Below are 13,033 nucleotides of genomic sequence, written 5' to 3' on the forward strand. Positions count from 1 at the left end.
GGACAGGACCTGTAAGGGGCTTTATTCAGACGAATGCTTGTGGAGGTGCTGACAAGGAGAATCTAATGTGCTTACTATGAAAAGAGACAAAATAAGGTAGGGGAGAAGATGGTTGCAGCATCCCAGGCTCAGGGTTCAAAGAGTATCTTGAAGCCCTCCCCATCCTCATCTTCTATGACGTCCGTCTCCAGTGATGGCTTCACCTTTTTGAAGAGAGATGGGAGGTTCCGGATATGAACCTCCTTACGGAACTGCTCGGCGAGGGGCTTCTGCAGAGGACAGAGAGACAGGCAGGTGTCAGTTGTTACGGCTTTCATATCCCACCAAGCTCAGGGGCAGCCTGTTTGCGGGTCAGAGGCAGACCCTGGATTCTGAGCAATCCCTAGGCCTAGACCCCATGCTTGCATTCTGGAGAATCTCAGGTCTGCTCCTTCCCGAGTGCCAGGGCACTGAGGTAACCATCAGTGCACCAGGTCTCCAGCTTCTAATTCAATGCCACCAGGATTCAACATCACCAACCCCACAAAACCCCAGCACCCACCTAACAGCTTCTTTCAAACATTTTAAGACCCTGTTCCCCACGCCACCCTTGTACAAGATCCCCCCTGCCTCTCAGTGTGAAGCTGCTGCTGGAGGGGCTCCTCAGTCTGTGCTGCCAACCCCACTGTACCTCCACGCTGAAGAGACAGAACAAACACTGAGAATATGCTGCAACATCCTCCTGGCTGGGAGCTGGCAGGGCGTGTGTGTCGAGGAGAGGCAAGCAGGCTGATCACCCAGCGTACAGGCAGGAAATGAAACAGGTTCATTTTCCTCCAAGGTATCACCTACCCCAATGCAACCTGCGATGAGGCGCTTGAAATGATCCTTCCGGCGCTTGTCTGCCACCTTCTGCAGCGACGGATTGAGAAGCTTTGAATCGAACTGCTCCAAAGAGTCCCTCTGGATGTCTGGGATCTGCTCCATCACTGCTTTCAGCTCAGCATAGCGAGGGCGCTGCAGGGAGTACAACAGCTCTGCTAGAGGAGCCGCTCTGCCCTCCTTGGGGGCCACTCTGCCCCCCAAGCAGGCATGGGATTAGTAGGGGCTCCTCTGCCCCTACCCAAGCGGGGATTAGTTTTCCACCACTCCCCAGCTAACCACCCATCTGGATCAAGGGCAGGATTTCTCACCAAGGCCTCATAGGTCTGGAAAGCCAGGTGGACGAGAGCTGCCATACAGCCATCGTGCTGCCCATGTATCTGTAAGCCCTTCAGCACACTCGTGAAAAACCAGGACACAGCATCGGGCAGGAGGTTTCCTGGAAGCACCTGGGGAAGAGGCACTGTCAGCACGGAAGCAGGGAGTGATACGGAGCGTCCAGGGGTGAGGCAGCCGTGCTTCTGACTACACGCAGAGCTTCCTCTTCCAACCCGGCCAGAACTAATCCCTCCTTCCTCCCAGAGGTACCTGTTTGAGCAGCGGCCAGCAAAGCTGTGTGGTGGTTCTTTGGCAGGACAAGGTGTCCTTCCAGGAAAGGGATGTGTAGGCAGTGATCAGCAGCGCAGTGCAAACATCCTGAAGAGGAGTCAGAGAGGGAAATCAGTCAGAGGAACTATTTCCCCCTTCCAGGGTTCAAACCTGAAAGGAGTTAAGAAGCAATCCAGGAACTCTTCGGGAGTTCCTCGGGGCTGTCTTCCCAGAATCCTGTGTGCTGCTGCTTCAGCTGAAGGGGCTCAAAGGCATTCAGTGTGCACCATCATAGCCATGAGCAACCAACGTCAAGCAAACCTGTTCCCTTCATCTCCCCTGGAAAGGCCCTGGAGCACCCGTGGACTCCCATTAGCTGCTACTCTAAAGTCCCTGCAAAAGCGTCTGCAAGAGCTTCTGAGGCAACCACAGGAGAGGAAGAAAACAAAGGTACTGGGATGAAAGTACTCTGCACAGTGGGTTAAGCTAACCCTGTGGCTCCTGTGCCAGCTCCGGCAGATTTTACAGAAAAAAAGAGCTGCTGAGTGAAGTTCTTCCTCATGAAGGCTGGAGCCCAGGATGAAGGCAGAGCCAGAGAGCACCCTGGGGGTTGAATGCCTATGGCCTTGTCCACGGAAGGGCTGAAACTCCGTAGCTGCCTGTTATACTGAATCCCAACCTCCATTTCCTTTGTGGCTTCTGCAACCATTAATGAGGCCCTTAAAACCCATGTATGTTCCCAAGGGAAGATTCTTGCACTAGGGAATGCTCCAGCAGCCTCGATCTCTGTCGCAGCATCTGGCTGTGTCACAAGGTGTGATAGAGAGTACAGAGACAGGAGGGTGGAAGTCAGAGCATGCACTCTCACCTCTTGCTTCATCAGACACTTGCCGAGCTCGGTGAGCTCTGCGCTGGCAGGGGGAGTCACCTCTGTGGCCATTGCCTCATCATCTGCAGAGCAGAGAAAAGGCAGCACTGTGAACACGGCCTGCTGAGGACTGAAGGAGACACAGAGAGGACTAAACTGGGAGCCAGGAGACAGCGCATAAAACCAGTATGCTGGCACGGCGTGCCAAAACATCTCTCTCCAAGCAGAAAGCACCCAGCCCTCCTGGTGCAGGAAGGGCACCCAACTAGCTACCTCCAGCTCTTCCAAGTCTGTGCACGCCTCGCTCTTCAGCTGCTCCAACATGCTGTGAACCAGACAACGCATTTGCTCCTAGGCTAGACTGTGTTTTTCTGTGTCCCCCAGACACACTGGGCATGACAGAGCTGAAGGTTTCTTATCAAACCTATACACCTCACACAGAACTTCCAGCAACAGGCCAGCCTCTCCCTCAAGAAACGCATGAAGAAATGGGAAAAGCGCTTATATAAACCAAGGGCAGAAAAGGCGAAGCTAGGCATTTACTCACCGTCTGCATCCACCGCAGCAGTAGTGTTATGCTCAATGCCTTTCTTGGAAACACAGCAAACAGCTGCAAAAACAGTTGCAGGTCAGAGAAGCAGAAAAGGGAAGATGCTACCTCAGAACATGCAGAGATTATCGTACAGACTCTGACGGGCTCACTGATGCTTTGAGCCTCCCCAGCTCTTACACAGTATGTGGAGAATCTGAAAGCCCTGTGTAAAAGCCAAATACTGCACTACTTGGAAGTGCAACACCCCACCCAAAGCATCCTCCCACAGTGGAACCTGCTGTATGGCGGCTGCTTCAAACTACTGAGAACCAGGAACGTGCAAAACCATTTGAAGCCTATAACCTGAGAAGAACACCATCTTAAGGCAACAAGGCCCATCAAGAAAGGAGATAGAAGGTTGAGCATCTATGAGCTCTGCGCTGAGTCAATTTTCCCAGCCCCTCTGCTCAAAGCCACACTGACAAAAACACAATGTTGGAGAGAGGAAACACAAAGAAGAGAATTCGCTTTGGGGAAGGGACTCTTTGCCTCCGTCTGGCTACAGACATGGCAAATGCCAGCAACAAAACTGCTCAACACTCAGGTTGTCCACAGATCGCTGCACTGAGCTCCAGGGCACAGAAAGGGAGAACCCAGATTCCAAAGAAGGGCTGGACTCCTATAGGGACAGTGCCAAAGTCACAGAGCCCTAAATGCACGCAAAACAAAAGGAAGAAACTCTCTTCTGAAGGTCTGTAATTGATCTCACTAGGATTTAGGTAAGATTTTTCAGATAAGGGTTAACTGTCTCACTGGCATCTCAGGATTATGTTAAGTACTACTGGCCATTATAATTTTTACTGCACACTGGAAATTCCTTTTGTCCTCTCCAGGGCAAACTTCCCGAATATCCCAGGGGCCCAGCTTGATTTCACTTACTGATAAGATCCATGACTTCCCGGGTCAGCAGCCTGACCAGCTGTTCCTCAAGCATCTCCTGAGACTCAGGGTTGTCATCTGCAGCATCATCCTCACTGAGGAGAACAGGTTTTAGTGTAGAGGGAGCCAGGATCTTAAAGTGTCCCCTCTGCCCAAGCACAGGGAATCAATCACCATCAAGGTAAATGTCTTGCTTTCCAACCCTGTTATGGCAGGGCTGTTCCCCAGGCAAAGGGCCCACACAAAAGGCTAAAGCTCCCCCACTCCCCATTTTTCGCCCATATCACAGAGTGGAAGCTTACCAGAGCATGCTTCGCTGGTTGATCACCTGCCACTTCTGAGACAATCTCTGTTCGAGACAAAAGGGGAGATTCGATACCTTCCTAAGGAGCCATGCTGGACACAATGCAAAGAGGCCCAAGCAAGAGCTGCTGATGGAAGCATAAGAGCTTTAAACACAGCTCTCGTGCCAAGCCCCGTTTTGAGAGGGACAAGAACTGCTACCAGCTGTGCTGAAGATGCTGTGTGCAATAGCCAGGGTTCGGCACACCTCAAAACCCGTCCTAAACAGCATCAAAACCATTAAGCACTAAGGCTCTGCCCTTGCCTCTGCTGGCTTTGGAGGGACAGGTGTTCTAACGTGTCGCTGCCAGCTGCTGCAGTGAGTCTGGGCTGCCAAGGAGCACACATCGAACAAGCCATTGTCTTACCATGTGCAGATAGGTAAAGAGCGGTCCCAGCATAGGGCAGACAAGGGTTTCATAGTATTCTGAAGGACAGGAGAGTACCAAAGGCTTGACAAACACACCTGCACAGACCAGTTAAGGAAGAGATCCAGCAGATATGACCAGCTTGCTAGGGAGACTGCAGCGCAGTGCCCAAACCAGCCCATTCTACTGCGAGGCCAAGCAACAGACACCTAGAAAATGATCTTCTCACAGCCTAAATTACCAAGTGGCATCTGTATATAGCAAGAGCTTGAGGTATTCAGCCCCTTCCCCTGACAGTTCAGCTGAGAAAGCTAAGGGTCCTTAGCACCCATTTCCTAGCTGTGAGACTGAACACCCAGGCCTGGAAAGTGGGTTGGGAACTCTTGATGGTGTCCCACACAGGCACAAAGTCAGACACCCTGCTGCCAAGCTCCTGCACTATTCAGGCCCTCTTGCCCTCCAGAGGGCACTGCCTACCTTCCACAGTGCCTCCAGGACCACTCAAATCCTTTGCGTTTATCTCTGACCCCATGCACTGCTCTTTGTTTGTGCCCTCCTAGGCTCACACCTCAGTTGTTTACCTGTTTGTTTACCTCCTTCACCCTTCTTTGGCCTGATCATACTGATAATGATGCAGGTTTTCAATTTACATGTTCAAAGCCTCCCTAGCTGGCCCGAGAGTGACAGAAGGATACGGAGCATGGGACGCAGTCTGTAATCAGGAATGTTGTTGAGGTTGATGAAAGCTGAGCTGAGTAGCTGCGTGGCGAGACCCTCAACAGTGTAGAAATCCTGTTGCATGGAGGGGCCTGCATTCCCCAGGATGTGGAAACTTAAAAAAAAAAAACCAAACAAACAGGAAGTTAGTTGCAAGTCTGCTAGGTAACAGATACCGTGCCTCTGGCCTGCAAAGGTTACAAGTACTATCATCTTTAGATTAGATAGTTGCCATGTTCATAAACAAATACTAGAGGAATTTTAGCACAGTATTTCTTTTTTTTTCCTGGGATACCTGCAGAAGGACACGTGTTAGGATACAGCAGCACTTGAAAGTGCATTTTAGTGCTTAAAAAAGTTTGTTGTTTTCGTTCGTGGCATTGTATGTCAGGGGTCAGTATTCTCAGAGACTGTTACACCGTGTGAAATTACTGTTTTAGTGCTTAAATGCACTTTCAAGTGCTGATGTATCCTAACAAACGCTTAGAAGTGGCAAAGGGACAAACTAGGTCAGAATATCAGACAAATGCTCCAATCTGACTACCTGACTGCAGAAGAGCTAAAAGCAGATCCACATCTTGAGGTACTTTTTCTAGCGACTGTGCTCCATGTGTATGCAGTAGGTTACAAGCAGTGAATACGGTTTACCACTGCAGTTCGTACTTTGATATTACAGGATACAGCTCACATGAAAAGTCCAACTCTAGAAGTCAGCATGCAGCAACAGCCTAGTGCTCCAGCTGTGCAACCCTGGATTGTGTGGGAGATACCCAGTGCTCTTACCAGTTGTCATAGAGGGTACAGAAGAAGCCCTGCATCCTTTCTAAGACTGTTTTGTAAACAGGAGAGTCATAAAGCTCCAGCAGAGGCTGAGGGAGACCTGTGGGAAAGAATAAGCTTCAGCTACATTAATGAGAAAGCGCTGCACACCTTCAGAACGTGCTGGGTAGGCCCCAGCCACCTTGATAGCAGCGAGGGAAGCACTTGGCAAGATCAACATGCAGCCAAATGGGAAGAGGTGCCGCAACACTGGGGCAGAACCTGCCCTCAGGAGGTCAGCTAGGTTCAGGTCGGTTGTAACCAGAGCAGTGGTGTGCCCACCAAGGTTGTTATAGGTCCCTCATATCTCCAAAGCAAAAAAACTTACTGGAGCTATAGCAACCCAGTCAGGAGCAACAGTGACAGCTGTGCAGCAACTCTAATAGCCCATTCCCACAGATTTGTATTCATCTCTGTCAGGACACAAGCTACTGCTGAACTACGATACTAAAACGTTTAGAGCAAAGATCAAGGTCCTGCTGCTTTACGTGCAGCACTTCGCAGTCAACAGTTTTTAGGTCACAGAAAACAGGTAAAGGAAGCATCTCCCTTCCTTTTACAGATAAGAAATGGAAGTAAGAAAGACAAAGCATCTTTCCTGAAATATTTCACTATCTGTCAGAACTTGAAATTAACCCCTAATTTCCACAGTCACGGTCCACACTTCATCTACAAGGCCACCCACTTCTCCTTGGCTGGAAAGGCTTCAGCGTCCACAAGCTCAAATCTGTTTTAAGACGCTTCCAAAAGCCTCTTCCTAATACACCATCTGGAAACGAGTGACGGGGCCATCCTGCCAGACTTGCCTCTTGCCCTCCAGGACAGGTTTGTGCATCAGCACTCAGGGTTCCTACTGAGCAGTAATTCTGCTCAAAGGCTGACAGCTACAGCACTCCTAGTCTCTCCAGCCTGAAATGCCATGTTGCAGAGACATGCGCCCCCCCCTTCCCCCCCCAGCTGAGATAAGCAGTTTGATAGAGAACCCTTAAATTCATGCAGAAGAAACCAATTTGCCTGAGACCAGTAACTTATTTAATTTCTTCATTTCAGCAGGTTCAAATCACAGCTGAGCTGCGAGTACAATGAATAAACTGGCTTTCCAGCCCCTCTTCACTTCCACTGCCTCTGACAGACCATTACCTCAAATACCTCTGAGCATCTGCCCACACAGTCCCCCTGAAGAGAAGCCGCTTACCTAGGATGGCATTCTTCTCCACCTCCAGCATGTCTAACGCCTTTGCAAACGTTTCCCCCAGCCTAGCCACCATCTCTGGCATGTAGAGATTGTTGTGAGTCCTGAAACAGAAGAGCACTTGGTTTATACTCATGTGGGTCAACCCCTTTTGCCCTTGACAGTGGGATCCTCTCCTTCAGTTTGTGAACAGCTCCTCTGAGGCAGATGATGAGGAAGGTGAGACCAAGCACGTGTGCATGGGATCCCCCTTCCCCACCTGCAAAAATATAGGGGAAGCTGACCCGACAGAGACATGGAGTGACTCCACCTCATGTCCTGAACCTCCTGGCTGCCCCTTCCACTTATTTCAGTTCACCCCACCCCTTGCAAGCACTGGCAGTGAAAACTCCCAGTAATTCTCCAGCTGATGCTGCCAAGAGCTTATTAGCTTGGCCAAAGGGATCAGAGAATGTGTTTTAAAAAATGAGAAGACATGGATTCTGTAATCTCAAAAGACCTTCTGCACCTAAGGCCCCTGCAGAGGGAGGGGCTGTTTCAGCTCCAAAATACACACACTGCCCCCCAGGGATGGGTCACAGTCCCCAGAATGGCAGGTGGCATTGGAGGGACTCTAGGGAGAACATCACTCCGATCAGATGTTACTCATGGCAGACACATGTGCGCCCTGGACAACACATCCAGCTGGGAACAATTCCGCATCATCGGGAGGCGGCCACGGCCAACTCTTTGTGAGGAACACCAATTCAGCCACGGGTGGCTGGTTCTTTCCATCCAGGCCAAAATGGGTCCCCTCTTAGCCAGGGTACTGACGCTCAGAGCTGGACTCGGCAGGGGGTGTCTCTCTCACCTACCTCTCTCCTTTGAGACCTCAGACCTCCACTCTGGGTGTCGCCAGCTGCACACAGCACAAATCCTGCAGCCTCCTCCAAAACTGCAATGCCATTGTACCTGCTGCTAAAGGTGATCAAGGGCAACTCAGTATCTCCCCCTAGAGCAGCGTTTCCCAAAGCAGGGGGGTACATGGGAATGGCTGGGGGAAGGGAATGCGGGCAGACCTCAGTATGTTCTCCAGAGTCTCAGCTTTCACTCATGTCTTAAGGAGGTTTTAAACCTTTTTTTTTAAGGTCTATGTTCACAATTCTGGCAACTCTGATGCAGTGATGTCTGCCTGAGTTTGCAGAGAGCCTGAGTTAGCTCCAAAACAGCAACTATCCCATTTCTCTCTGCAAGTGTTAAATACTTCCCTGCTCACTTGCATGTGAGGAAGGCAAGTATATAAGTTTTGTAAGAAAGAGCTACAGAAATGCCTTCTTAATGACTCATACTCTCATTCTGAGCTGGATCTAACACCATGCAACAGGCCTCAGAGGGGCACAAGCTGGTTTTACTCTCCCAAGAGGGGCCGGGGAGTAGGCCAGCCTCCACAAAACTTCGGATAATGTTCCACTGACTCAAAAAACAGTGCACTTCTGCTTGAGGCTATCCAGAAACCTAGCTGCTAAACCCATCTCCTCCTGCGTTGTCTTCTGCCTGCTCTGTGCCAGTGCTGGCTTTGCCTCACGCTGGACTGAAGGGCAGTGGGGCGAACCCAAGGACTGCAGAACTGTGGTGGTGGTGAACCTTGAAATCCCACTGCTCTAACCCCAGCAGGATGGGCCAGACAGTCATATCCTGAAGCTGCCTGTGGTCATCGTCCTTAGTTGTTTCAGAGTTCTTGAAGGATTTTCTCAAGTTTGACAGTTGGGAGGGCTGATGTTCACTCACAGGCCCGATCTCCCTTAATTAGTACTTCAGAAAGGTCCCAGTGATAATGGCTCATCAGCCGCTCCCCTTGGGAGTTAAAAAAGCTTCTGACAGCCCTCATGCATTATGAAAACGTAGCCCCTAGGCATGTTTCAGCTGAGACTCCCAGCAGTGAGCAGCACTCCTGGGCATCCCCCACATAGGAGAACATGGAAAAACAAAATTCAAAAGACATTTATGCGTCAGAAAAGACAAAGCAAAGGATATGGCAGGACTTGGGGCATTTTCAGTGATGGTCACAGCTCTGCTGGAAAGAGGGTCTGATGCTTAGAGAGATGGGCTTGAAGGCCAGAAGATGAGTCCTTTAGGACAGTCCATGCTTGAATCTTTATCCAAAGCTGGAGCCGTCTACAATGAAAATGCCTACAGTATCCATGTCTTTCCAGTCATTCTTTCACCGGCACTAATGCCTTGGTAACGTCAGCATCTCTTCAAGAGAAGTTGCAAAAAAGCCTTTGTTCATGCAAAGCATCTGCTGAGCCTGACCGGTCCATTTATAACAACACATGAGCAAATCCCAGCACAATAAAGATGCTGTGTCACTCAGTTCATGCAGCTACTGACTCCAGAAATGTGCCTTTATCTAAAAGCGGCGGGGGATCATGATTTGCATTTAAATTCAGGGAAGAATGACTTAAGCCAAAAGCTAGAAAGCAGCTAGACAACATGAGGTACCACAGAGGACAGGAGAATCATCACTGGAAAAGTTGCAAGCAGTGATTAGCAAAGCAACCTCAAAATGATTCAGTAAACACAGCTATCAAAATAGAGACAAATATGAGTCGGCTCAAAAAGATGCCATTGAAAACTACTGTGTTTTAACTTGTTACCTCGACTCCCTCTCATTCCCCTCACCTCTTTGGCCTCACCCACAAGCTGTGTTCAAGCTTCTTACCCTGGCAGAGTCTTCACAACTTTCACTGCTCCTGTCTACTAACACAGCAGAAGAACGCCACACAATATCCAGAGGGCAGCAAACCCAACTGCTCAGCCTGCAAAAATGCCCTTTTTTTTTTTTCTTTTGCATACTGGTGCCCGATTTGGTGTTCAGTTCAGCTGCTCAGCAGGATTCACACTGCTGCTAATTGCAGATCTGCTCACCCAGCAACCAACACAATCTGTGAGGACTTCCATGTCTGCTTCCTGCATAAGCACATGAGCAACACTGGACCTTGCTTATCCCCAGAAAAAGAAAGCTGCCTAACGGCAGAGCTAAGAGAAGCATCTGTCTCCAGTGCAACTACGTTCCTGAAAGCATCCTCAACGCTGGCCTTCCTGCCAGCCAGCCTTCCTTACGTCCCTGTTCTTCCCACCTGCTGACAGGCTGCTACAGATTCCATATTCGCTCGTGTAATTCATATTAAAGAGGGCCTGAGAAGCAGTACACTGAAAAGGCACTCAAAGCCAGTAAAAAACACACCAGAAGCTCCATAGCACAAGCCTCAACTTCTCTAAAAAGACAAAAGCATCATCAACATTTGCACTGAACAATTACGAGTTTGCAGTTGTCACAGAAAAAGGCCTCTACATCCAGCAGCAGCCAAGAAGGGTCTGAGGTGGAGGATCTACTGCTCTTACATCATCCACTGGTTCTTGTTGGAGCCTTAAGAAAAGCCTGGATACCTCTGAGTGAAGTACAGACTGCTCCATGTATGCTGCTACCACATGCTCAGAAAAGATTTTGGTCTGCAGGGGAGATGCTTTAACAAGACAGATGCATTATCTCAAAAAACAACCAGAGAGCTTCTTCCTTTATGTAGGTGCAGAAGCACTAGCTCATGCATTTTCCTGGAAGTGGTAAACAAGCAGGCACAAAATTTCTGCTTCTTTACGGGTAGTGGTAGAGTTTGCGAATAGTTTCCTAAGCTGCTTGTAACAGAGATCCATGTGCTTTCAATAATGTGTAAGTTCTGGCAAGAACAGCAGCCACGCAAGCAAAAAGTCTGTTGCAGCCTGTTCGGACTTTGGTCACTGCTTTAGTTTAGTTCCACAATATGGAGCGTGTTCCAGGCTCTGGAAGAAATGGCATGAGGTTACCTCTACTCAGGCAACTCTACCCAACCTCTCCCAAAGGCTCATCAATAGGATCTTCAGCCTTGCAGGATAAAAGGCAAAAACACTTCAAGCACACCTCCACAGCCATAACAAGATGGTTCAGCCCTGCTCACCGGCCAATGCACCACCCGCTCTGCTACACAGAGCTCTGCCACGAAAAGCACAGCTGGGGTGGGGCAAGACAGCACATGCTTGTCCTATGAGTCCAGCACATCACTTCTCACTGGAAGCAGCAGTCTCCAGCTCAGTGGCTACCAAACATACCTGACTAGACAGAGCTTGAGTGATAATGTCCCTTTCCTCACAGACCTGGTAGCTGAAAAATCTAAGTGGATTTCAAAATGCTCTTTCCCAACAGGCTCCTGCCAAGGACAGAGCCTCAAGTCTTCAAGTACATAACATGTAGTGTAATCCCACAACTGCCCCGTAAGCCTGGCAAAACCTCAGTGTCAGCCGTTACCCTGAGACAGATTCCTCCTTTATGATTCTGGGAACTGTGTTACTCAGGATTCCCCTTTTCTGCCTTCTCTTGTCCCCTCCTCTGGCTGCCCCAGACGTACACACCACCAGTGACGTGCAGAGAGGCACTGCAAGGTAGCAACAGCCTGAGAGTATGCATCCACTGTTTTCAATAGCAGACAGTGCTCCAGGAGGATGGTGGTCACGTTCAGCAAAACCAGCTTAATTTAACACCGAAGAGAGAACAACTCAAACAGGATGCGATGAGAGCTGGGACTGCCCTGGTGGTGACTGGAGAGGTGGCCTTGTAGGGGCTGAGGGCAGAGCAGAGATGTTAGTTGAGAAACGATTAACTGGGTTGGGTGGCAGATTTACAGCAGTGGAGGTGGGGGAGGCAACCCCAGCCCAAGCTCCCATTGGCTTTGATGGATTCTTGTAGGCCAGGCAAACGAACATTCAGAAGGCTCCAGTTTCCCCAGTACCATTCCCCACTGTGAACAGTCAGGAACAGTACTTGGGCACCTGCACCAGCCTGCGTTCCTCCTGGCTTCACTGGGAGAACATGCTCTGAGCATTCCATATATTTATCACAGTTTGGCTTTCAGAGATTCTTAAGTCCACATAAATGATTTCTAGTCAACTTGACCCACCTTATAAGAGCCAGTAAATTGTCAAAAAGCTTCAGGACCTGCTCAGTGCAGGGATTACGGTAGATTGGATTTCCACTAGGCATGTATCCCAGCAAGAATCCTCCAGCTTTCGCCTCTTCAGCGTCAGCAGGCCAACGAGCTCGCTTCACAACTCCCAGAATGGTGTACACGCAGAAGCTTATCTGCAGCAAGAAATGTGGAAAGCCAGAGCACAACCTGAATAAATTTAAGTTTTCCCATCTCGAAGGGAATGCTCTACAATGAGTCTCCACTGGTGATCGGAACAAACTCAGGTGGATTAGCTGCCAAGAAAATGCAGCAAACAATCATGCTGCATTTCATCATCTTCAGTGACCCTCGGCCACGGCAGGACGCCTAAGAACTTGCAATTTGACAAAGTGGCAACACATATGATCTCATGAGTATGCAAGCAACCAGGCAGGTGTCCCTCTTAACAGGAAGGGTTTACACCATCAGTTCCTCATCTGCTTCATGTGCTGGGAGGGATGTAGAGATCTGTGATGAGACAGTGATCAAAGTGTACTCGCCTGAAATCACAAGCACAGCTGTGTGGACTGCATTTCAGCGTCTTCTACAAACCTAAAGATAACAACTCCACTTGCAGTCTGTCCAAGAAATGGAAGACATTTTGCTAACAACTCAAACAACATGAATCTCTTCAGATGAATTTTAATTATATTCCATGCTGCAGTCTCAGCATGACGTATTGCCTGTCCCAAAAAGCACGATTCACTGCACCATATTTACAAAAGTCATGTAAACCAATTGCTTCTCTAAAACAAAACTCTGCTACGCAAAGTGATGCTGCTGAACAGT

The 13,033-nt window shown here is 49.4% G+C and overlaps 1 protein-coding gene across 1 annotated transcript in view; it reads right to left on the bottom strand.

Annotated features, from left to right (window-relative positions):
- Window positions 1–13,033, bottom strand: part of XPO5 (exportin 5) — a gene marked incomplete at its 5' end in the record, with an annotated part of 27,536 nt that continues 14,503 nt past the window's right edge. The window contains 13 exons of the mRNA XM_010136475.1: window positions 1–269; window positions 832–996; window positions 1,173–1,310; window positions 1,450–1,557; window positions 2,318–2,400; window positions 2,865–2,927; window positions 3,789–3,883; window positions 4,091–4,137; window positions 4,499–4,596; window positions 5,194–5,330; window positions 5,999–6,095; window positions 7,230–7,330; window positions 12,197–12,378. Coding sequence (XP_010134777.1) covers window positions 129–269; window positions 832–996; window positions 1,173–1,310; window positions 1,450–1,557; window positions 2,318–2,400; window positions 2,865–2,927; window positions 3,789–3,883; window positions 4,091–4,137; window positions 4,499–4,596; window positions 5,194–5,330; window positions 5,999–6,095; window positions 7,230–7,330; window positions 12,197–12,378 — 1,455 coding nt within the window. The remainder of the gene's footprint in view (window positions 270–831; window positions 997–1,172; window positions 1,311–1,449; window positions 1,558–2,317; window positions 2,401–2,864; window positions 2,928–3,788; window positions 3,884–4,090; window positions 4,138–4,498; window positions 4,597–5,193; window positions 5,331–5,998; window positions 6,096–7,229; window positions 7,331–12,196; window positions 12,379–13,033) is intronic.

Source organism: Buceros rhinoceros, unplaced genomic scaffold (assembly GCF_000710305.1).
Source record: "Buceros rhinoceros silvestris isolate BGI_N320 unplaced genomic scaffold, ASM71030v1 scaffold24135, whole genome shotgun sequence".
NCBI lineage: Eukaryota > Metazoa > Chordata > Aves > Bucerotiformes > Bucerotidae > Buceros > Buceros rhinoceros.